At 44.8% G+C, this 26,749-nt stretch overlaps 1 protein-coding gene across 2 annotated transcripts in view; it reads left to right on the forward strand.

Moving 5' to 3' along the window:
* The first annotated feature begins 12,663 nt into the window (after positions 1-12,663).
* The window catches only part of LOC134949262 (cytochrome P450 2C16-like), an 81,348-nt gene continuing 67,262 nt past the window's right edge, over positions 12,664-26,749 (forward strand). The window contains exon 1 of one of the 2 annotated variants that reach the window (XM_063937750.1): positions 12,664-12,846. In XM_063937750.1, coding sequence (XP_063793820.1) covers positions 12,664-12,846 — 183 coding nt within the window. Of the gene's footprint in view, positions 12,847-19,792; positions 19,874-26,749 lie in introns of those variants that run through there. The other variant, XM_063937749.1, reaches the window with a different exon arrangement.

A 26,749-nucleotide genomic window follows, 5' to 3' on the forward strand; every position in this document is an offset into this window, starting at 1 on the left:
GAAGATCTCTGGTGAGTTCCTTCTTCTGGGGAGAAGATCCCTATATTGTAACATCCAGTGTGTACTCAGAGAGAGTTTTCAGCACAGCCAGGAACCTTGTCAGTGATCGGCATAAGAGGCTACTCCCTCAAAATGTGGAAATACCATGAGGAAATTGTCCAAGAGCTCAGCTCGATGAATAGGATGACAATGATGATGATATCTAGCCACTGTAGAGCTGTTGCGTTAAGCCGATTGGTGGCTTATTTTGTTGGGGCCCAAACAAACCAAGCACTTCAGCCACAAAAGCTGCAGTCCCTATCGCTGGAAGGCTTTGTTTGTAAACTGCTAAACCTTTTAAAGGGAGGCATTCAATATCCCAGCTGTCGGGATCCCGATGCTCTGCATACCGATGCCAGGATCCCAACCGCTGGGATACCAACAATTATTCTTCCTCTTGGGTGTCCACGACACCCTTGGAGGGTGAATAAATAGCATGGTGCATACAGTGATCCTGCAAGGGGCTCTTTTGTGCTTGCCTTGCTGTCAGCATACCGGAGGTCCGGATACTGGCACTTGGTATTCTGCCCACCAGGATCCTGAGTGGCAGTATAGTGTAGTATACCCCCTTTTTAATAACCAACATAAGGGTGGATGGGAATGGACCACGGACAATTCCATCTTGCACCACCATTCATTTCTTCCACTGCTGTGTGTCATTGTTTCATAGATATGCTATAAACTGCTGTGTGTTTGTGCTGCTGGTTTGTCGCTTTCGATTTTTCTTCCATTGGTATAAATCGGGTTGGATGGCATATAATCCAAATAATCCACTGGACCATTTATAAGAATAACCCTTTGCACATTTGATTAGTTCATTGTAGCCTCTGTGGGTTCATATAGATGGGCATTTTTTTTTACGCAGACTAAAACGTTGACCAGCACAAAAAAAAAAAAAGATATATTTGTCCCAATACAATAAACAAACACAGTGGCCACCATAAAAAAAATAAAACAAACAATTTTAAACAAACACATTGACACACCCCCAGTAGAAAAATTTAATAAAAAACAAAGTCCCTCACAGGAAAAAAAAACTCATCTCCCCCACAGGAAAACTATAAACACAACTTTCCCCCCACAGAAAAAACACGCAAACATATTGCCCCCCCCCCCACATAAAAAATTAGAGACAATGGTTTCCAACATAAAAGCAAACACATCGGCCACCAGAGGGAAAAAAAATAAAACACACTTTAGTTGCCCCAGGCAACTATAGAAAACAGACTTTTTAAACTTTTAAACACAGAAGCATGCACAGATCTCACTGAAATGTTTATGCTTCTGAAAGACTCGCTCCTTGTAATGTGAGTTTCATTACAATGTGCAAGCTTGCCTTAAAAAAACGCATTCATTAAGTGTTTGTGTGTGATAGTGTTTGTGTGGAGGGGGGGGGGGGCATTTTTATTGTGATTATTATTGTTATTGTTTTTATTAATTATTATTATTATTAATATAATACAACTGATATGCTTGGAAGGTGTGCTTGGAAAGTGAAGGAAGGGATCCAGTCAGGATCCGGGCGGTCGGGATCTCGGCAGTCAAAATTGCGACACCAAAATCACAACCCAACTTGGAATACCGGTCATTTATCACTATCCCTGCACAAGGATCCTGAATGCAGGTATCACAAATGAGTATTTGACAGCCTGCCAGAAAGGAAAGCCTCGTGGGGAAGGGGATGTGGGGAGGGGGGAGTTAGGTTTAGGCTGTAGGGGGAGGGCTAGGGATAGGCTGCTGGGAAGAGGGTTAGCAGTAGGCTTTGGGTAGGGTGATTTAGGGCTAGGCACCCCCGGGGAGGGTTAGGCTGCAGGGGAGGGAGGGTTAGGTTTAGATTGTGGGGAGAGGGGTTTGGAGAGGGAAAGGAGACCCAGTACTTCACACTTGGGACACACTACTGGGCAAAAAAAAGTTACATTTAAAATGTTGTTATATCAGGATAAACTTAATGCAATATAAATACAAACAGACATAGAACAAATTTGACTAGAGAGTCAAAATTACAAGGAATTATATAATTGGTGTGCCAATTAAATGAACTTATAGTTTTAATTAGGTCACATATTTCTATGGGCTTTAACTGACCTACATAAAATTAGATATAGTGTCTTGAAATACTGAGAGCAATATGAAATGAAAAAGAGAGAGGGGTAAAATATGGGCATGGGAACAAATAGGCAGAAAAGTCCTAGAAATATACTCAGTATGGATACTGTATTATTGGATTGTTAGATTAAGTAAATGAGTCAATAGTTAAGTATATAGGAGTATAGATCTTGAAGCCTCCGGTTATGGATCAATGAGTCGCTCTGGATTAGGTCGACAGTCAATAGGTCGACCATTATTGGTCGACATTTACATTGTTGAAACATAAAAAGGTTGATACATTAAAATGGTTGACATGGGATAGGTTGACACAGAAAAAGGTCAACATGACATTTTTGAACCCAATTTGTGCTTTGCGTCCCTTTGCATGGCTTGCTATGTTGCAGGTTACTATTCCCAATCATAGTCAACGTGGATGGTAACGTATAAAAAGATTAAAAATCTTTTTCTTTTTTTTAAAGGCATGTTAGCCTTTTATGTGTCGATCTGTCCTGTCAACCATTTTAACACATTAACCTTTATTCCTGTGTTGACCATGTCAATGTTGACCAATAATGGTTGACCTATTGACTGTTGACCTAATCCATGTCGATTTACAATCCGGATATCTCATCTTCTGGGCTACAGTCACATCAAAAAACTTTCTTGTCACTCATCTGTCCATTACAATAAATCAATAATATGCATAAAAACTACCAGTTTACCACGCAAGGAATGTATAATGCTTCTTCAGTTTCCCAAGTCTGCAGCTTGCTTCTGAGGAATAAGGGAAGTCACTCCTGTTCCAACTAGACGACAGTACTTACACTGTACTTCGAAAACTATGATTAAGAAGGAAAAGTCTACTGAGTATATGCCCAAACTGGAAGACTTGAAAGGGAATTTCAGGAAGGCAGGTGCACACTGATTTATGCACAAAAAACTAAAATGGACAAAAAGCCAACACAGCAGGAGTCTTTCTGCTTCACAGAGATCAGTAGCATAAGGCTTGGGAATAGAAAGTACTCTGCTACAGGTCTGCTACTCTACAAAACAACTGCACATTCTTTATTTAGAGTTTACATATTGGGATGGATAAATAATAATAATAATAATAATAATAATAATAATTATTATTATTATTATTACTCATAATAATAATAATAATAATAATAATAATGTTATTTATATAGCACTTTTCTCCTAATAGGACTCAATGTACTTCACATTTGTCTTTACATCTGATAATACAAAACAAGCTTAACACTAGATATTAGTGAAATGAAGAGTAAATGAGAAGTTTTTAGTCTGTTTTTGAAGGATTGTAGAGAGGAGGCTTCTCGAACTGTGTGGTGAAGAGAGTTCCATAGAGTCAGAGCCACAAAGTTGAAAGCTCGACCCCCAGATGAATTCAGGGAGATTCTAGGTACTGTTGGCAGTCCTTCATTTACAGATCATAGTAATTGAGTGGACAGTATGGAATCAGAAGCTACTTCAAGTACCTTGGGCCTGGTCATGTAGGGCTTTGAAAGTGAGTAGGCCAATCTTAAAAGCGATTCGCCATTTTACAGGTAGCCAGTGAAGAGAGTAGAGAATGGGTGTTATGTGGCTGGAACGGCGCTGGTTGGTTAATAGTCTGGCAGTTGCATTTTGTACCATCTGCAACCTGAGCAATTTTTTTGTTGGGATACCAAGGTAGAGGACATTCCAATAGTCTAGGTGTGATGATACAAATGCATGTATGACTTTAGGCAGATCTTCTGAGGGAATTAAGTGCCTGATTATGGCTATATTCCTCAGATGAAAGAACGAGGATTTTATTGTGGCTGATACCTGATGTTTAAGTGTCAGGCCACTATCCAGGACAAAACCAAGATTCTGACACATGATCTGTGTTTTGTTGTTGTGAACCCAAAAGCGTAAGTCCTGTCAGTTGGCTATGCTGCAGTCTTGACCTATCATCAGGACTTCTGTTTTATCAGGGTTCAGTCGCAGCCAACTGGTACTCATCCACTCCTAGAGTTCACCCAGACAGCCATTTAGAGTTGTTATTGGGTTATCAGTATCTGGAACAATGGACAGGTACAGTTGTGTATCATCTACATAGCAGTGGTAGACCAGGCCATGACATCTGATTGTGTCACCCAGTGGTAGCATGTATACTGCAAAAAGCAGGGGAGATGGTATGGAACCCTGTGGGACACCACAATTCATTGGCACTGATGGTGATGAGTATACGCCAGACGAAACTCTGTGTAACCTGACGGTGAGAAATTATTTCAACAAGCTAAGGACTGTGCCATCCAGTCCACAGAAATTCTTCAAACGCTCAATCAGAATCTTATGGTCCATGGTGTCAAATGCTGCAGAATGATTCAGAAGGATTAAGATTGAAAAGTCACATCTGTCTCTTGCCATCAGAAGATCATTAGCACACATACCAGGGCTGTTTTGGTGCTATGTCTTCTCTTGAGTCCTGACTGGAATGGATCATAAATGTCAGGGGTTGACAGTAGAGATGTGCACCGGAAATTTTTCGGGTTTTGTGTTTTGGTTTTGGGTTCGGTTCCGCGGCCGTGTTTTGGGTTCGAACGCGTTTTGGCAAAACCTCACCGAATTTTTTTTGTCGGATTCGGGTGTGTTTTGGATTCGGGTGTTTTTTTCAAAAAACCCTAAAAAACAGCTTAAATAATAGAATTTGGGGGTCATTTTGATCCCAAAGTATTATTAACCTCAATAACCATAATTTCCACTCATTTTCAGTCTATTCTGAACACCTCACACCTCACAATATTATTTTTAGTCCTAAAATTTGCACCGAGGTCGCTGGATGACTAAGCTCAGCGACCCAAGTGGCCGACACAAACACCTGGCCCATCTAGGAGTGGCACTGCAGTGTCACGCAGGATGGCCCTTCCAAAAAACACTCCCCAAATAGCACATGACGCAAAGAAAAAAAGAGGCGCAATGAGGTAGCTGTGTGACTAAGCTCAGCGACCCAAGTGGCCGACACAAACACCTGGCCCATCTAGGAGTGGCACTGCAGTGTCAGGCAGGATGGCCCTTCCAAAAAATACTCCCCAAACAGCACATGACGCAAAGAAGAAAAAAAAGAGGCGCAATGAGGTAGCTGTGTGACTAAGCTCAGCGACCCTAGTGGCCGACACAAACACCTGGCCCATCTAGGAGTGGCACTGCAGTGTCAGGCAGGATGGTCCTTCCAAAAAACACTCCCCAAACAGCACATGACGCAAAGAAAAAAAGAGGCGCAATGAGGTAGCTGTGTGAGTAAGCTCAGCGACCCTAGTGGCCGACACAAACACCTGGCCCATCTAGGAGTGGCACTGCAGTGTCATGCAGGATGGCCCTTCAAAAAAACACTCCCCAAACAGCACATGACGCAAAGAAAAAAAGAGGCGCAATGAGGTAGCTGTGTGACTAAGCTCAGCGACCCAAGTGGCCGACACAAACACCTGGCCCATCTAGGAGTGGCACTGCAGTGTCAGGCAGGTTGGCCCTTCCAAAAAATACTCCCCAAACAGCACATGACGCAAAGAAGAAAAAAAAGAGGCGCAATGAGGTAGCTGTGTGACTAAGCTCAGCGACCCTAGTGGCCGACACAAACACCTGGCCCATCTAGGAGTGGCACTGCAGTGTCAGGCAGGATGGCCCTTCCAAAAAACACTCCCCAAACAGCACATGACGCAAAGAAAAAAAGAGGCGCAATGAGGTAGCTGTGTGAGTAAGCTCAGCGACCCTAGTGGCCGACACAAACACCTGGCCCATCTAGGAGTGGCACTGCAGTGTCAAGCAGGATGGCCCTTCAAAAAAACACTCCCCAAACAGCACATGACGCAAAGAAAAAAAGAGGCGCAATAAGGTAGCTGTGTGAATAAGCTAAGCGACCCTAGTGGCTGACACAAACACCTGGGCCATCTAGGAGTGGCACTGCAGTGTCACGCAGGATGGCCCTTCAAAAAAACACTCCCCAAACAGCACATGACGCAAAGAAAAAAAGAGGCGCAATAAGGTAGCTGTGTGAATAAGCTAAGCGACCCTAGTGGCTGACACAAACACCTGGGCCATCTAGGAGTGGCACTGCAGTGTCACGCAGGATGGCCCTTCAAAAAAACACTCCCCAAACAGCACATGACGCAAAGAAAAAAAGAGGCGCAATAAGGTAGCTGTGTGAATAAGCTAAGCGACCCTAGTGGCTGACACAAACACCTGGGCCATCTAGGAGTGGCACTGCAGTGTCACGCAGGATGGCCCTTCAAAAAAACACTCCCCAAACAGCACATGACGCAAAGAAAAAAAGAGGCGCAATAAGGTAGCTGTGTGAATAAGCTAAGGACCCTAGTGGCTGACACAAACACCTGGGCCATCTAGGAGTGGCACTGCAGTGTCACGCAGGATGGCCCTTCAAAAAAACACTCCCCAAACAGCACATGACGCAAAGAAAAAAAGAGGCACAATGAGGTAGCTGTGTGACTAAGCTCAGCGACCCAAGTGGCCGACACAAACACCTGGCCCATCTAGGAGTGGCACTGCAGTGTCAGGCAGGATGGCCCTTCCAAAAAATACTCCCCAAACAGCACATGACGCAAAGAAAAAAAGAGGCGCAATGAGGTAGCTGTGTGAGTAAGCTAAGCGACCCTAGTGGCCGACACAAACACCTGGCCCATCTAGGAGTGGCACTGCAGTGTCACACAGGCTGGCCCTTCCAAAAAAACACTCCCCAAACAACACATGACGCAAAGAAAAAAAGAGGCGCAATGAGGTAGCTGTGTGAGTAAGCTAAGCGACCCTAGTGGCCGACACAAACACCTGGCCCATCTAGGAGTGGCACTGCAGTGTCCCGCAGGCTGGCCCTTCCAAAAAACACTCCCCAAACAGCACATGACGCAAAGAAAAATGAAAGAAAAAAGAGGTGCAAGATGGAATTGTCCTTGGGCCCTCCCACCCACCCTTATGTTGTATAAACAGGACATGCACACTTTAACCAACCCATCATTTCAGTGACAGGGTCTGCCACACGACTGTGACTGAAATGACGGGTTGATTTGGACCCCCACCAAAAAAGAAGCAATTAATCTCTCCTTGCACAAACTGGCTCTACAGAGGCAAGATGTCCACCTCATCATCATCCTCCGATTCATCACCGTGTACATCCCCCTCCTCACAGATTATCAATTCGTCCCCACTGGAATCCACCATCACAGCTCCCTGTGTACTTTGTTGAGGCAATTGCTGCTGGTGAATATCTCCATGGAGGAATTGATTATAATTCATTTTAATGAACATCATCTTCTCCACATTTTCTGGAAGTAACCTCGTACGCCGATTGCTGACAAGGTGAGCGGCGGCACTAAACACTCTTTTGGAGTACACACTTGTGGGAGGGCAACTTAGGTAGAATAAAGCCAGTTTGTGCAAGGGCCTCCAAGTTGCCTCTTTTTCCTGCCAGTATACGTATGGACTGTCTGACGTGCCTACTTGGATGCGGTCACTCATATAATCCTCCACCATTCTTTCAATGGGGAGAGAATCATCTGCAGTGACAGTAGACGACATGTCCGTAATCGTTGGCAGGTCCTTCAGTCCGGACCAGATGTCAGCATCAGCAGTCGCTCCAGACTGCCCTGCATCACCGCCAGCGGGTGGGCTGGGAATTCTGAGCCTTTTCCTCACACCCCCAGTTGCGGGAGAATGTGAAGGAGGAGATGTTGACAGGTTGCGTTCCGCTTGACTTGACAATTTTCTCACCAGCAGTTCTTTGAACCCCTGCAGACTTGTGTCTGCCGGAAAGAGAGATCCAAGGTAGGTTTTAAATCTAGGATCGAGCACGGTGGCCAAAATGTAGTGCTCTGATTTCAACAGATTGACCACCCGTGAATCCTTGTTAAGCGAATTAAGGGCTCCTTTCACAAGTCCCACATGCCTAGCGGAATCGCTCTGTGTTAGCTCCTCCTTCAATGTCTCCAGCTTCTTCTGCAAAAGCCTGATGAGGGGAATGACCTGACTCAGGCTGGCAGTGTCTGAACTAACTTCACGTGTGGCAAGTTCAAAAGGTTGCAGAACCTTGCACAACGTTGAAATCATTCTCCACTGCGCTTGAGACAGGTGCATTCCACCTCCTATATCATGCTCAGTTGTATAGGCTTGAATGGCCTTTTGCTGCTCCTCCAACCTCTGAAGCATATAGAGGGTTGAATTCCACCTCGTTACCACTTCTTGCTTCAGATGATGGCAGGGCAGGTTCAGGCGTTTTTGGTGTTGCTCCAGTCTTCTGTACGTGGTGCCTGTACGCCGAAAGTGTCCCGCAATTCTTCTGGCCACCGACAGCATCTCTTGCACGCCCCTCTCGTTTTTTAAATAATTCTGCACCACCAAATTCAAGGTATGTGCAAAACATGGGACGTGCTGGAATTTGCCCATATTTAATGCACACACAATATTGCTGGCGTTGTCCGATGCCACAAATCCACAGGAGAGTCCAATTGGGGTAAGCCATTCTGCGATGATCTTCCTCAGTTGCCGTAAGAGGTTTTTAGCTGTGTGCGTATTCTGGAAAGCGGTGATACAAAGCGTAGCCTTCCTAGGAAAGAGTTGGCGTTTGCGAGATGTTGGCGTTTGCGAGAGTTGGTCAGTGGACTGCTTCCGCTGTCGCCCAAAGTTTTTGAACTTGTCACTGACTTATGATGAATGCGCTGCAGGTGACGTATAAGGGAGGATGTTCCGATGTGGTTAACGCCCTTACCCCTACTTATTACAGCTTGACAAAGGCAACACACGGCTTGACAAATGTTGTCCGCATTTCTGTTGAAATACTTCCACACCGAAGAGCTGATTTTTTTGGTATTTTCACCAGGCATGTCAATGGCCATATTCCTCCCACGGACAACAGGTGTCTTCCCGGGTGCCTGACTTAAACAAACCACCTCACCATCAGAATCCTCCTGGTCAATTTCCTCCCCAGCGCCAGCAACACCCATATCCTCCTCATCCTGGTGTACTTCAACACTGACATCTTCAATCTGACTATCAGGAACTGGACTGCGGGTGCTCCTTCCAGCACTTGCAGGGGGCGTGCAAATGGTGGAAGGCGCATGCTCTTCACGTCCAGTGTTGGGAAGGTCAGGCATCGCAACCGACACAATTGGACTCTCCTTGTGGATTTGTGATTTCGAAGAACGCACAGTTCTTTGCTGTGCTTTTGCCAGCTTAAGTCTTTTCATTTTTCTAGCGAGAGGCTGAGTGCTTCCATCCTCATGTGAAGCTGAACCACTAGCCATGAACATAGGCCAGGGCCTCAGCCGTTCCTTGCCACTCCGTGTGGTAAATGGCATATTGGCAAGTTTACGCTTCTCCTCCGACGATTTTATTTTAGATTTTTGAGTCCTTTTTTTACTGATATTTGGTGTTTTAGATTTTACATGCTCTGTACTATGACATTGGGCATCGGCCTTGGCAGACGACGTTGATGGCATTTCATCGTCTCGGCCATGACTAGTGGCAGCAGCTTCAGCACGAGGTGGAAGTCGATCTTGATCTTTCCCTATTTTTGGAACCTCAACATTTTTGTTCTCCATATTTTAATAGGCACAACTAAAAGGCACCTCAGGTAAACAATGGAGATGGATGGATACTAGTATACTTATGGATGACGAGTGACTGCCGACAAAGAGGTAGCTACAGCCGTGGACTACCGTACTGCGTCTGCTAGTATAGACTGGATGATAATGATATAAAAAATATATATATATCACTACTGCAGGACAGGTATATATTATATAATGACGGACCTGCTGGACACTGTCAGCAGCAGACTCCTAAACTACTAGTATGAAGAAGATAGAAAAAAAAAACCCACCACAGGTAGGTATACAATTATGGACGAGCATTGCCGACACAGAGGTAGCTACAGCCGTGGACTACCGTACTGCGTCTGCTAGTATAGACTGGATGATAATGATATAAAAAATATATATATATCACTACTGCAGGACAGGTATATATTATATAATGACGGACCTGCTGGACACTGTCAGCAGCAGACTCCTAAACTACTAGTATGAAGAAGATAGAAAAAAAAACCCACCACAGGTAGGTATACAATTATGGACGAGCACTGCCGACACAGAGGTAGCTACAGCCGTGGACTACCGTACTGCGTCTGCTAGTATAGACTGGATGATAATGATATAAAAAATATATATATATCACTACTGCAGGACAGGTATATATTATATAATGACGGACCTGCTGGACACTGTCAGCAGCAGACTCCTAAACTACTAGTATGAAGAAGATAGAAAAAAAAACCCACCACAGGTAGGTATACAATTATGGACGAGCACTGCCGACACAGAGGTAGCTACAGCCGTGGACTACCGTACTGCGTCTGCTAGTATAGACTGGATGATAATGATATAAAATATATATATATATATCACTACTGCAGGACAGGTATATATTATATAATGACGGACCTGCTGGACACTGTCAGCAGCAGACTCCTAAACTACTAGTATGAAGAAGATAGAAAAAAAAAAAAACCACAACAGGTAGGTATACAATTATGGACGAGCACTGCCGACACAGAGGTAGCTACAGTCGTGGACTACCGTACTGCATCTGCTAGTATAGACTGGATGATAATGATATAAAAAATATATATATCACTACTGCAGGTATATATTATAATATAATGAATGACGGACCTGCTGGACACTGTCTGTCAGCAGAATGCGTTTATAGAATAAAAAAAAAAACACCACACGAGTGTTTAACTTTTTCAGGCAGACAATATACTGGTGGTCACTGGTCAGTCACACTGGCAGCAAAAGTGTGCACTGTTATGTACTCCTGCTATAACTGCTCCCCAGTCTCCCCCACAATTAAGCTGTGTGAGCAGTGAGCACTCAGCACAGTCAGATATACATAGATGATATTATCATGCAGCACACTGCAGCTGAGCACAGATATGGTATGTGACTGTGTATCGTTTTTTTTCAGGCAGAGAACGAATTTTGAATAATAAATAAAACTGGTGGTCACTAGTATAACTATCAGCAAAACTCTGCACTCTCTGAGTACTCCTAATTCTCCCCAAAATTACTAAAATTAAATTACTAGTAAATCAAGTGTCTCACTCTCTATCTAAACAGAGAGGACGCCAGCCACGTCCTCTCCCTATCAATCTCAATGCACGTGTGAAAATGGCGGCGACGCGCGGCTCCTTATATAGAATCCGAGTCTCGCTATAGAATACGAGCCTCGCGAGAATCCGACAGCGGGATGATGACGTTCGGGCGCGCTCGGGTTAGCCGAGCAAGGCGGGAAGATCCGAGTCTGCCTCGGACCCGTGTAAAAAGGCTGAAGTTCGGGGGGGTTCGGATTCCGAGGAACCGAACCCGCTCATCTCTAGTTGACAGGCGGGTTTCTAGTTGAGTTCCAACCACTTTCTCAATAACCTTTACTAGAAAAGGAATGTTTGATACTGGTCGTGGTCGGTAGTTGGTCATGCAGTCAAGATTTAAATTAGAATTTTTAAGAAGTGGTCTGACTATTGCTTCCTTTAGTGGTTCAGGAAAAATGCCTGCCTGCAAAGAGCATTGAACTATTTTTGCAAATATAGGACCGATTATTTCCATACACCCTAATAAAAGCTTGGTTGAGGCAGGGGCCAGGTCACAGAGGTGGTGGGACGCAACAATCAAGTAATTTCTAGAGATGAGCGGGTTCGGGTTTTACTCGGATTTACTCGGTTCTCTAAATGGCATCTTATTGGCTATCCAAAACACGAGACATCCGTGAGCCAGTAAGATGCCTTTTTGAGAACCGAGTAAATCCGAGTAAAACCGAACCCGCTCATCTCTAGTAATTTCAGCAATGTCTTTTACTTCCACTTGGTAAAAGCTGTATGCAATTAGTTCTAATCAACTATATTTTCTATTCCTACTTGTATTTATTATTCCCTATGTAAAGTTTATAAAATCAAACAATATTATTCTTCAGTCCTATCAAATGAAATTCTATATGCAATTCTGTTCAAAACACTAAGCAATAAACAAGATATTTCTGTAAAACTGGCACATTAACAAAGTAGGAAAATTGACATAGTCATAAAGTGGGGAAAAAAATCCATTCACAAAGTTGCTAAAATAAATATTCCATAGATAATATATGTCAAGCCATGAACTACCAGATACTTTTAATGACATTCCTAACTTGTCATCGGAGTGTAATATTATGCAACGAGATAAATATAAGGGGAACTTCACTTAGGTTTAACTTCTAGCAGATGCAAAAATGTTAAATACATTTTCCTTAATCCCTTTTAGTCACGGAATGTGAGTCACAATTGTGCCACTCTTCTCACACTCATCGCAATTCTCAGTAAACAAAGCACTGAATTTACCTGTTAGGATGGTAAACAGCTGAGTGTTATGTAACCTGGTATCAAATGATTCCCTGTATAAATACGACTGGTTAGCATCATATTAGTTTTAATGTAGGAGAGAGTACAGTGTCAGAATGGAGATAATTACAACAACCACTCTCTTACTTATTGCTTGCGTGGTCTTCCTAATATTAAGTATAACAGTAGCTAGAAAACAGAAGAGAAATAGCAAGCTACCCCCAGGGCCGCCTCCGCTGCCCATCCTGGGCAACATTCTGCAAATCAATGGCAAGGAGGTCTTTAAATCACTCAATAAGGTACGTTTATTCATTGTAGATTGCTGGTGTTATCAATCTGTATTATATTGCAGTTGAGAACAATAGATGACACTCGCTCAGGTTAGAGGAGAGGAGATTCCACACAATACGGCGTAAAGGCTTTTTTACGGTTAGGACGATACGTGTTTGGAATTCCCTGCCTGAGGGAGTTGTAATGGCCGACTCAGTCAACACCTTTAAGAATGGGTTAGATAAATTCTTAATGGATAAGGATATCCAGGGTTACGGGGCATAGTCACGCACTATGGTTATTATAAAAAAGAGGGGTAAAACGTAACGGCAGTCATCAACTTCAGTCAAAATTTTATACAAAATAATCGTGCATAGGAGACCTCAAATAGGTTGAACTCGATGGACAATTGTCTTTTTTCAACCTTAGATACTATGTTACTATGTTACTATGTTAAGGGTTTATGCTAATAAGTCATGTTGTGCCTAGGCGCAGAAAACTAGTCAAGATAACCGTGGACCCATCTGTAGGAGTTTGAGTGACATGTGTATGACAATAGGACTAACTAGCATTACATGCAGATGCAACATTTTCATCAACTAATTAGTAATTAGTTTGAATGACATAGTGTAAGTTTGATAATCAATGAGGGGACTAATTGCTATGGTTTGGTGAAAATGACACTAGTAAAGATCTACTGTAAACATTAAAAGAACAGGAGTAGTGATGATGATGATGATGATGATGATGATGATGATGACGACGATGATGGAAAGAGACACATAAAAAGAAACATGTGTCACATACTGTACAGTAACATATTATATCCATCTCAGTAGTATATGTTACTGAAGTAATGATCACCCTTCTGTCAGTCATACACAAACAGACAATAGACAACAGAATACATAACTGTTTTGAAATATAACCCATCCTGATATTAAGTTATTATTCAGGATATGTCAGCCTCATAGTTAGTTTTGACGTCATCGATAATCATTTGCAAGTTTGGTGTCATGATACGTGTAAAGTGCAGTATGTACAGTAGGGAGCTGAGACTTATATAGAATTTACTGATGTTCACATTCACATTCAAATTGTGTAACACATACGTGGGATAATGCTTTACAGTAGCTACTGTAAACTATTATGGGCTAGCTGAGGTACTTGGCGTTGCCCAGTTTTCAATTTTCTACTTATTAAGTTATCAATGAGTTGGATGTAACTGTCAATATATTAAAATAATTAGTAGCTTTGTAGGTCTTCCAAAACACCCCTGAGGTGGCTGCCCAGTGTCGTTTTTGCTTATGGGGTGTCACCTGTAGCCCTGATCCCCAGCTTTTCTTTCTGTTCAGTTTTATAATCACTTTTCTATTGTGAGATGGGTTTATTTAAAGTTTTCCTTCTGTTATCAATGTTGCTATTCCAAGTTTTTTGGGTACACAACATTTTTTGGCTCCCCACCTCCATTTCTGTCAGCTATTTTAGTTCATTAATTTATGGTTATTTCAGTAAGTTATTACAGTTCATAAAGTTTTCATCCAAATCTATCTAGTAGAAAGGTTAGAACAGGCTCCCTGGGTCAAAGTTCTGCCTGGCACATCTTCCATGAGGTCTGACTGTCCCCAACCCCCTAGTATGTCTTCTGGGATCCAATGTTACCACTCTGTGATGTTTTCTTCCAAATCCAACCAGTGGAACGCCCAGAACAGTCTCCCTGGGTCAAAATACTGACCAGCGCATTCCAACGTGAAGTCCGACCGGGACCATATACAACCTGGCCAGGAGCCAACTGTAACACCTCGCATTGGTTAAATCGGTGCAGGGGTGTCCAAATGTATAACCGGACATTGTCACAGACCACTGAATTTTATATATAAGATAACAAAGAGTCCTGCAGCTGGGATGGCTTATCGACATTCAGAATGTATATACGAACAAAGGGGCATAGTGAGATGTCGAGTCCAACAGGCTGACATGGTAGCAATGTGATGTAGAGCAGAGGTTCTCTACCTCGGTCCTCAATTACCGCCAACAGTTCATGTTTTCCAGGTCACCTAGCAGTTGAACAGGTGTATTCATTACTCACTGACACATTATAAAAGACCCACAGGTGGAGCAAATTATTTCACTTGCATTCCTGTGAGGAGACCTGGAAAACATGAACTGTTGGGGGTACTTGAGGACCGAGGTTGAGAACAACTGATGTAGAGCATCGGAATCATGTTGGCTTAGAAATGAGTAGAGACAGGAAAAATCATAATCCCCAAATTGTGTGTGAAAACATATGTTCTATGTGGTAATGGCCATTTCACTAGTGACATATAAATAATAAAATCTAATAGTCAGAATGTGATGCTACCCAGTAGCTAAATAAACATTCAAAGAAAAAAAAACAAAATTAAAACTATTAATGGGTGATGCGCATATATATATATATATATATATATATATATATACTGCTCAAAAAAATAAAGGGAAAAATTAAACAACACAATGTAACTCCAAGTCAATCACACTTCTGTGAAATCAAACTGTCCACTTAGGAAGCAACACTGATTGACAATCAATTTCACACGCTGTTGTGCAAATGGAATAGACAACAGGTGGAAATTATAGGCAATTAGCAAGACATCCCCAATATAGGAGTTGTTCTGCAGGTGGTGACCACAGACCACTTCCCGGCTCCTATGCTTTCTGGCTGATGTTTTGGTCACTTTTGAAAGCTGGCAGTGCTTTCACTCTAGTGGTAGCATGAGACGGAGTCTACAACCCACACAAGTGGCTCAGGTAGTGCAGCTCATCCAGGATGGCACATCAATGCGAGCTGTGGCAAGAAGGTTTGCTGTGTCTGTCAGCGTAGTGTCCAGAGCATGGAGGCGCTACCAGGAGACAGGCCAGTACATCAGGAGACGTGGAGGAGGCCGTAGGAGGGCAACAACCCAGCAGCAGGACCGCTACCTCCGCCTTTGTGCAAGGAGGAACAGAAGGAGCACTGCCAGAGCCCTGCAAAAGGACCTCCAGCAAGCCACAAATGTGTATGTGTCTACTCAAATGATCAGAAACAGACTCCATGAGGGTTGTATGAGGGCCCAACGTCCACAGGTGGGGGTTGTGCTTGCAGCCCAACACCGTACAGGACGTTTGGCATTTGCCAGAGAACACCAAGATTGGCAAATTCGCCACTGGCGCCCTGTGCTCTTCACAGATGAAAGCAGGTTCTCACTGAGCACATGTGACAGATGTGTCAGAGTCTGGAGATGCCAAGGAGAAAGTTCTGCTGCCTGCAACATCCTCCAGCATGACCGGTTTGGCAGTGGGTCAGTAATGGTGTGGGGTGGCATTTCTTTGGGGGGCCGCACAAAGTGTTCCCTTTATTTTTTTGAGCAGTGTATATATATATATATATATAGTGACAAGGATCACACACACACACACGGGGACTTAGACAAATTCTTTCTGTGTTTATTTTGCACAGCACGTCACCACATAGCAAGTTGATTCCATACAGTCGGTATTACAGGCAGTAGCATACAGGTACAGCATAGCAGACTCTTGATAGGCTCCAGTAGTCTCTAGTCTAACCCACACAACCCGACCTATCACTCGGGTAGCTATTCCATCGTCGAGAGCCAGGTGACTCTGCCCTGGAAACCCTTATATCAGGAAATCCCAGGTGCTGCTGATCACACACCTGGGATTCTGCTACTTCTTCCAAAACCTGGTCTGGATCCTCCACATTACTTTCACATGGAAACATGCTGTCCCTGCCACACTCCTCCACATTTGCTTCAACCGCCCTGGTGAAGCGACACTATTTTCAGGCGAGCTCTCTGCCTCGCCCACCTGTGTCATCCGCCCAGGTACACAGGCTTCCACCACCTTCCAGAGGTCACCAACCTCGCCTTCTTGCTCCTCCCCTAGCTTCACCATAGGGTTGCTTGGAGGAACAGGACCTACAAACCTCCTGGAAAGGGCATCGGCGTAGAGGTGCTATTTCCCCGGACGATGCCTCACCTCAAACTTAAATGGCTGCAAAGCCAAAAACCAACGGGTCACACGAGCATTCACCTCTTTGTTTGTATGCATCCACTGTAAGGGTGCATGGTCTGTGACCAACAAAAACTCTCATCCCAATAAATAATAATTTAATGACTCAACTGCCCATTTAATGGCCAAGCACTCCTGCTCTACAGTGGAGTACCTGCGCTCCCTGGGCAATAATTTACAGCTAAGGTAGAGGATGGGCTTCTCCTCTCCATCTACCTCTTGGGATAGGACTGCTCCTAATTCTGTCCCAGAGGCATCCGTTTGTAACACAAATTGCTTTTTAAAGTCAGGAGCTTGCAAGGCAGGCTCAGTACACAAAGCTCGTCTTAAATCCTGCCAAGCAGTTTCCACTGGTCTAGACCACGTTATCTTGTCTGGGAATTGTTTTTTAAGACATTCGGTTAGTGGAGCCGCTCTAGCGGCGAAATCTCGAATGAACCTGCGAAAAATATCCGACCAAATTGAGAAATGTCCTAAGTTGTGATTTACATTGAGGACTGCTTCGACCTTACTAGGCTGAGGTTTAACCTGTCCTCTGCCCACAATGTACCCCAAATACTTGGCCTCAATCATACCAATGGCACATTTCTCAGGGTTGGCGGTAAACCCGTGTGCCCGTAGAGATTGTAAAACGGCTTCTACCTTTGTTGGGTGTGACTCCCAATCAGAGCTGAAAATAACAATGTTATCTTTATATGCAGTCGCATATTCCCTGTGGGGCCGAAGCAACTTATTCATAGCTCTCTGGAAGGTTGCTGGGGCATCATGTAAACCAAATGGGAGTATTTTATATTGGAATAAGCCTTCTGGGGTAGAGAAGGCTGTTTTTGCCTTAGCAGCTTCTGTTAACGGAATCTGCCAATAACATTTTGTTAAATCAAGTGTAGCGAGATATTGACTATTGGCTAAATTTTCTACCAACTCATCAACCCGGGGCATATGGTAAGAATCAAACCGGGACACTTGATTTCATTTACAGAAGTCATTGCAGAACCGTAAGGCACCTGAAGGCTTCGGTACTAGGACAATTTGATTATTCCACTGACTGGTGGATTCCCCTATAACCCCTAGGCGTAACATCTCTTCCACCTCCTGCTTAACCGCCACCCGCTTTGCTTCGGGTATGCGATATAGCCTCTGTTTAATGACCACCCCGGGTGGAGTCACAACATCATGTTGGATGATCTGTGTCTTTCCCGGAATGGCAGAAAACACATCTTGGTAGCATTTTGTCAGGTTCACCACTTCCCGTTTCTGTTCAGGAGTAAGCGTGACTTCCATGGGTACCTTGCACATATATTGGCAAGCTGCTCAATCAGATTGTGATGTCACTCAGGTGCTAAAAGGGAGGGGTAATTCTGTGTAAGAAAAAACAATGTGTTCCCTAATGCACACTGAGTGATAAATAATACTACATAATAATCAGATAATACGGAGATCATAATTGCGTATATCTGCAGATATAGGGTTAAGCCCCCATGCCGATCGGCAAGTCGTCTCCGTCACTGGGGGTCCCTAATACTAGGTAAGGGGCTGGGGTGCAGGACCCCATCACGTCGGCACAGGTCGGCTACCCCAGGTAAGCACACAGGTGAAAATTAATGAGGGTTAATCAGAAGCACATAAGTGCTATGTAAGTGAAGTGTGATTAAAATAATACAAAAATATATACAAAGTGATAGGGAAAATCATAAGTGTTAATAAAGTGTTTTGGGGTGGGTGTGGGGTGCGGTGTGGCTGGGAGGCTTCAGGTCGGCACCCCCGACCCATACATAGTATTAGGGACCCCCAGTGCCGGAGACGCCTTGACGATCGGCCTGGGGTTTTAACCCTATATCTGCAGATATACGCAACTAAGATCTCCGTATTATCTGATTATTATGTAGTATTATTTTTCACTCAGTGTGCATAAAGGAACACATTGGCCCTCATTCCGAGTTGATCGCTCGCTGCCGTTTCTCGCAGCGCAGCGATCAGGTGAAAAAAATGGCATTTATACGCATGGTACGCAGCATGCATGCGCTAAGTACTTTCACACAAAACTGTAGTTTTACCCAAGCTCGAGCGACGTTTTTCAGTTGCTCGAGTGTTCGTAGTATGATTGATAGGAAGTGGGTGTTTCTGGGCGGCAACTCAGCGTTTTCAGGGAGTGTGCTAAAAAACGCAGGCGTGCCAGGCAAAAACGCAGGAGTGGCAGGGGAAACGGGGGAGTGGCTGGCCGAACGCAGGGCGTGTTTGTGACGTCAAAGCAGGAACTAAACTGACTGAAGTGATCGCGAGGTAGGAATAGGTCTGGAGCTACTCATTAACGGCATGAAATTTTGTAGTAGCAGTTCTGCAAATTTTTCGTTTGCACTTCTGCTAAGCTAAGATACACTCCCAGAGGGCGGCGGCTTAGCGTTTGCACTGCTGCTAAAAGCAGCTAGCGAGCGAACAACTCGGAATGAGGGCCATTGTTTTTTCTTCCATGGGTACCTGGCATTCTGAAATCTTTTTAGCTACCAAAGAGGGCCGATTGGCAGTTTCCTTCCAGGGTTTTAACAGGTTTACATGGTAGACTTGTACCTCCCTCCTTCTACCCTCCAATCAGACCATGTAATTGTCCGGTCCCACTGCCTCAAAGATCTCATAGGGCCCCCGCCATTGTGCATACATCTTACTTTCTGTGGTGGGCACCAGCACTAACACTTTATCTCCCGGATTCATGGCCGGATTAACAATGGGGCGGATGGAGCTGCAGCTCCAGGCCTACCATTGAAAATAGGCCCATAGGAGTGACAGCAGTGACAGGAAAAATCTCTTTCCTGTCACAGACTGCCAGCGGCCATCCTCTCTCCCGTGCATCTCCTCCCCCGGCTCCAGCACTCACCTGAGATCCGTGCAGGCAGTGTGGTAGCAGCCCCTCACCTCCAGTCTCTCCTTCACTCAGGGCCCGATTCTGTCACTCACAGGCTCAAGCTCCGCCCCCAGGCTGTACGGGGAGCTGCTGCTGATGCAGGAAGCCTGGTAAGTTTAATGGCTTCTTGTTTAGTGGAATCAATAGTGTGTGTGTACTGTATGTATGGTGTGGTGTGTGTATACTGTATGTGTTTGTGTGTACTGTGTGTGTATACTGTATGTGTGGTGTGGTGTGTGTATACTGTATGTGTGTGTGTGTGTGTGTGTGTGTGTGTGTACAGTGTGTGTATACTGTATGTGTGGTGTGTGTATACTGTGTGTGTACTGTACAGTATGTGTATACTGTATGTGTGTGTACTGTGTATGTATACAGTATGTGTGTGTACTGTATGTGTGCTGAATGTGTGTATACTATATGTGTGTGTGTATGTATATATATATATATATATATATATACATGTGTGTGTGTGTGTGTGTGTACTTTGTGGGGGTGTACTGTGTGTGTGTATAGTGTGTACTGTGTGTTTGTATATGTGGGGGTGGTGGGTGTGTGTACTTTGTGTGTGTAGTGTGCACTTGTGAGTGTACTATATGTGGTGGTGGTGGTGTGTGTGTGTGTGTGTGTGTGTGTGTGTGTGTGTGTATACATATATATATACACACACACACACACACACACACACACTCACACTGTTCCCCCGTTGCTAGGGGAAACAAACAGCGGCACGCCAGAGTTTTGATGAAAAAAGTATAAACTGTATTTAAATAATTTGCAAAAAATGCACCACCGACGTTTCAGGGCTCACACGCCCCTTCTTCAAGGTGACACACAACAAGACTATAGTGAGAAGCTTACCTTAAGTAGGCAGGAATTACCGGCACCAGTGCACGGTGAGTCAAGCGCTGCGTCTCCGTCCGCCGGCTATGACATGATCACCCCCGCACCATCCGTTGCCTAGCTACAGGGTACAGCCGGGGACGCCGCGGTCTGACTAATCTCCCATAGAGTGCTTGAAACCCAGAAAGTGTGTATTTACTTTTTATACCACAGTGGGAGTCTCAACACTGGCCTAATACACACTTTCTGGGTTTCAAGCACTCTATGGGAGACGGAGTAGTCAGACCGTCCCCGGCTGTACCCCGTCGCTAGGCAACGGACGGCGTGGAGGTGATCACGTCATAGCCGGCGGACGGAGATGCGGCGCTCAACTCACCGTGCACTGGTGGCGGGAATTCCTGCCTACTTAAGGTAAGCTTCTCAATATAGTCTTGAGGTATGTCACCTTAAAGAAGGGGCGTGTTATCCCTGAAACGTCGGTGGTGCATTTTTTGCAAATGATTTAAATACATGTTTTACTTTTTTTCATTAAGCCTCTGGAGTGCCGCTGTTTGTTTCCCCTAGCAACGGGGGAACAGTGTTTGTGTATACCATTCATACTAGAGATGAGCGGGTTCGGTTTCTCTGAAACCGAACCCGCACGAACTTCATGTTTTTTTTACGGGTCCGAGCAGACTCGGATCCTCCCGCCTTGCTCGGTTAACCCGAGCGCGCCCGAACGTCATCATGACGCTGTCGGATTCTCGCGAGACTCGGATTCTATATAAGGAGCCGCGCGTCGCCGCCATTTTCACACGTGCATTGAGATTGATAGGGAGAGGACGTGGCTGGCGTCCTCTCCATTAGAAATTAGATTAGAAGAGAGAGAGAGATTGTGCAGAGTCAGACAGAGTTTACCACAGTGACCAGTGCAGTTGTTGTTAGTTAACTTTTATTTATTTTAATATAATATATCCGTTCTCTGCTATATCCGTTCTCTGCCTGAAAAAAAACGATACACAGCAGCAGCCAGTCACACAGTGTGACTCAGTCTGTGTGCACTCAGCTCAGCCCAGTGTGCTGCACATCAATGTATAAAAGGCAAAGCTTATAATAATTGTGGGGGAGACTGGGGAGCACTGCAGGTTGTTATAGCAGGAGCCCCCAGGAGTACATAATATTATATTAATTTAAAATTAAACAGTGCACACTTTTGCTGCAGGAGTGCCACTGCCAGTGTGACTAGTGGTGACCAGTGCCTGACCACCAGTATAGTAGTATATTGTTGTATGTATTGTATACTATCTCTTTATCAACCAGTCTATATTAGCAGCAGACACAGTACAGTGCGGTAGTTCACGGCTGTGGCTACCTCTGTGTCGGCAGTCGGAACTCGGCAGGCAGTCCGTCCATCCATAATTGTATTACAATATATACCACCTAACCGTGGTATTTTTTTTTCTTTCTTTATACCGTCGTCATAGTGTCATACTAGTTGTTACGAGTATACTACTATCTCTTTATCAACCAGTGTACAGTGCGGTAGTTCACGGCTGTGGCTACCTCTGTGTCGGCAGTCGGCAGGCAGTCCGTCCATCCATAATTGTATTATTATTATAATATATACCACCTAACCGTGGTTTTTTTTTCATTCTTTATACCGTCGTCATAGTGTCATACTAGTTGTTACGAGTATACTACTATCTCTTTATCAACCAGTGTACAGTGCGGTAGTTCACGGCTGTGGCTACCTCTGTGTCGGCAGTCGGCAGGCAGTCCGTCCATCCATAATTGTATTATTATTATAATATATACCACCTAACCGTGGTTTTTTTTTCATTCTTTATACCGTCGTCATAGTGTCATACTAGTTGTTACGAGTATACTACTATCTCTTTATCAACCAGTGTACAGTGCGGTAGTTCACGGCTGTGGCTACCTCTGTGTCGGCAGTCGGCAGGCAGTCCGTCCATCCATAATTGTATTATTATTATAATATATACCACCTAACCGTGGTTTTTTTTTCATTCTTTATACCGTCGTCATAGTGTCATACTAGTTGTTACGAGTATACTACTATCTCTTTATCAACCAGTGTACAGTGCGGTAGTTCACGGCTGTGGCTACCTCTGTGTCGGCAGTCGGCAGGCAGTCCGTCCATCCATAATTGTATTATTATTATAATATATACCACCTAACTGTGGTATTTTTTTTTCTTTCTTTATACCGTCGTCATAGTGTCATACTAGTTGTTACGAGTATACTACTATCTCTTTATCAACCAGTGTACAGTGCGGTAGTTCACGGCTGTGGCTACCTCTGTGTCGGCAGTCGGCAGGCAGTCCGTCCATCCATAATTGTATTATTATTATAATATATACCACCTAACCGTGGTTTTTTTTTCATTCTTTATACCGTCGTCATAGTGTCATACTAGTTGTTACGAGTATACTACTATCTCTTTATCAACCAGTGTACAGTGCGGTAGTTCACGGCTGTGGCTACCTCTGTGTCGGCAGTCGGCAGGCAGTCCGTCCATCCATAATTGTATTATTATTATAATATATACCACCTAACCGTGGTTTTTTTTTCATTCTTTATACCGTCGTCATAGTGTCATACTAGTTGTTACGAGTATACTACTATCTCTTTATCAACCAGTGTACAGTGCGGTAGTTCACGGCTGTGGCTACCTCTGTGTCGGCAGTCGGCAGGCAGTCCGTCCATCCATAATTGTATTATTATTATAATATATACCACCTAACCGTGGTTTTTTTATACCACCTAACCGTGGCAGTCCGTCCATAATTGTATACTAGTATCCAATCCATCCATCTCCATTGTTTACCTGAGGTGCCTTTTAGTTCTGCCTATAAAATATGGAGAACAAAAAAGTTGAGGTTCCAAAATTAGGGAAAGATCAAGATCCACTTCCACCTCGTGCTGAAGCTGCTGCCACTAGTCATGGCCGAGACGATGAAATGCCAGCAACGTCGTCTGCCAAGGCCGATGCCCAATGTCATAGTACAGAGCATGTCAAATCCAAAACACCAAATATCAGAAAAAAAAGGACTCCAAAACCTAAAATAAAATTGTCGGAGGAGAAGCGTAAACTTGCCAATATGCCATTTACCACACGGAGTGGCAAGGAACGGCTGAGGCCCTGGCCTATGTTCATGGCTAGTGGTTCAGCTTCACATGAGGATGGAAGCACTCAGCCTCTCGCTAGAAAACTGAAAAGACTCAAGCTGGCAAAAGCACCGCAAAGAACTGTGCGTTCTTTGAAATCCCAAATCCACAAGGAGAGTCCAATTGTGTCGTTTGCGATGCCTGACCTTCCCAACACTGGACGTGAAGAGCATGCGCCTTCCACTATTTGCATGCCCCCTGCAAGTGCTGGAAGGAGCACCCGCAGTCCAGTTCCTGATAGTCAGATTGAAGATGTCAGTGTTGAAGTACACCAGGATGAGGAGGATATGGGTGTTGCTGGCGCTGGGGAGGAAATTGACCAGGAGGATTCTGATGGTGAGGTGGTTTGTTTAAGTCAGGCACCCGGGGAGACACCTGTTGTCCGTGGGAGGAATATGGCCGTTGACATGCCAGGTGAAAATACCAAAAAAATCAGCTCTTCGGTGTGGAGGTATTTCACCAGAAATGCGGACAACAGGTGTCAAGCCGTGTGTTCCCTTTGTCAAGCTGTAATAAGTAGGGGTAAGGACGTTAACCACCTCGGAACATCCTCCCTTATACGTCACCTGCAGCGCATTCATAATAAGTCAGTGACAAGTTCAAAAACTTTGGGTGACAGCGGAAGCAGTCCACTGACCAGTAAATCCCTTCCTCTTGTAACCAAGCTCACGCAAACCACCCCACCAACTCCCTCAGTGTCAATTTCCTCCTTCCCCAGGAATGCCAATAGTCCTGCAGGCCATGTCACTGGCAAGTCTGACGAGTCCTCTCCTGCCTGTGATTCCTCCGATGCATCCTTGCGTGTAACGCCTACTGCTGCTGGCGCTGCTGTTGTTGCCGCTGGGAGTCAATGGTCATCCCAGAGGGGAAGTCGTAAGCCCACTTGTACTACTTCCAGTAAGCAATTGACTGTTCAACAGTCCTTTGCGAGGAAGATGAAATATCACAGCAGTCATCCTACTGCAAAGCGGATAACTGAGTCCTTGACAACTATGTTGGTGTTAGACGTGCGTCCGGTATCCGCCGTTAGTTCACAGGGAACTAGACAATTTATTGAGGCAGTGTGCCCCCGTTACCAAATACCATCTAGGTTCCACTTCTCTAGGCAGGCGATACCGAGAATGTACACGGACGTCAGAAAAAGACTCACCAGTGTCCTAAAAAATGCAGTTGTACCCAATGTCCACTTAACCACGGACATGTGGACAAGTGGAGCAGGGCAGGGTCAGGACTATATGACTGTGACAGCCCACTGGGTAGATGTATGGACTCCCGCCGCAAGAACAGCAGCGGCGGCACCAGTAGCAGCATCTCGCAAACGCCAACTCTTTCCTAGGCAGGCTACGCTTTGTATCACCGCTTTCCAGAATACGCACACAGCTGAAAACCTCTTACGGCAACTGAGGAAGATCATCGCGGAATGGCTTACCCCAATTGGACTCTCCTGTGGATTTGTGGCATCGGACAACGCCAGCAATATTGTGTGTGCATTAAATATGGGCAAATTCCAGCACGTCCCATGTTTTGCACATACCTTGAATTTGGTGGTGCAGAATTTTTTAAAAAACGACAGGGGCGTGCAAGAGATGCTGTCGGTGGCCAGAAAAATTGCGGGACACTTTCGGCGTACAGGCACCACGTACAGAAGACTGGAGCACCACCAAAAACTACTGAACCTGCCCTGCCATCATCTGAAGCAAGAAGTGGTAACGAGGTGGAATTCAACCCTCTATATGCTTCAGAGGTTGGAGGAGCAGCAAAAGGCCATTCAAGCCTATACAATTGAGCACGATATAGGAGATGGAATGCACCTGTCTCAAGTGCAGTGGAGAATGATTTCAACGTTGTGCAAGGTTCTGATGCCCTTTGAACTTGCCACACGTGAAGTCAGCTCAGACACTGCCAGCCTGAGTCAGGTCATTCCCCTCATCAGGCTTTTGCAGAAGAAGCTGGAGGCATTGAAGAAGGAGCTAACACGGAGCGATTCCGCTAGGCATGTGGGACTTGTGGATGCAGCCCTTAATTCGCTTAACAAGGATTCACGGGTGGTCAATCTGTTGAAATCAGAGCACTACATTTTGGCCACCGTGCTCGATCCTAGATTTAAAGCCTACCTTGGATCTCTCTTTCCGGCAGACACAGGTCTGCTGGGGTTGAAAGACCTGCTGGTGACAAAATTGTCAAGTCAAGCGGAACGCGACCTGTCAACATCTCCTCCTTCACATTCTCCCGCAACTGGGGGTGCGAGGAAAAGGCTCAGAATTCCGAGCCCACCCGCTGGCGGTGATGCAGGGCAGTCTGGAGCGACTGCTGATGCTGACATCTGGTCCGGACTGAAGGACCTGACAACGATTACGGACATGTCGTCTACTGTCACTGCATATGATTCTCTCAACATTGATAGAATGGTGGAGGATTATATGAGTGACCGCATCCAAGTAGGCACGTCACACAGTCCGTACTTATACTGGCAGGAAAAAGAGGCAATTTGGAGGCCCTTGCACAAACTGGCTTTATTCTACCTAAGTTGCCCTCCCACAAGTGTGTACTCCGAAAGAGTGTTTAGTGCCGCCGCTCACCTTGTCAGCAATCGGCGTACGAGGTTACATCCAGAAAATGTGGAGAAGATGATGTTCATTAAAATGAATTATAATCAATTCCTCCGCGGAGACATTGACCAGCAGCAATTGCCTCCACAAAGTACACAGGGAGCTGAGATGGTGGATTCCAGTGGGGACGAATTGATAATCTGTGAGGAGGGGGATGTACACGGTGATATATCGGAGGGTGAAGATGAGGTGGACATCTTGCCTCTGTAGAGCCAGTTTGTGCAAGGAGAGATTAATTGCTTCTTTTTTGGGGGGGGTCCAAACCAACCCGTCATATCAGTCACAGTCGTGTGGCAGACCCTGTCACTGAAATGATGGGTTGGTTAAAGTGTGCATGTCCTGTTTTGTTTATACAACATAAGGGTGGGT

This window comes from Pseudophryne corroboree, chromosome 8 (genome assembly GCF_028390025.1).
Source record: "Pseudophryne corroboree isolate aPseCor3 chromosome 8, aPseCor3.hap2, whole genome shotgun sequence".
NCBI classification, from domain to species: domain Eukaryota; kingdom Metazoa; phylum Chordata; class Amphibia; order Anura; family Myobatrachidae; genus Pseudophryne; species Pseudophryne corroboree.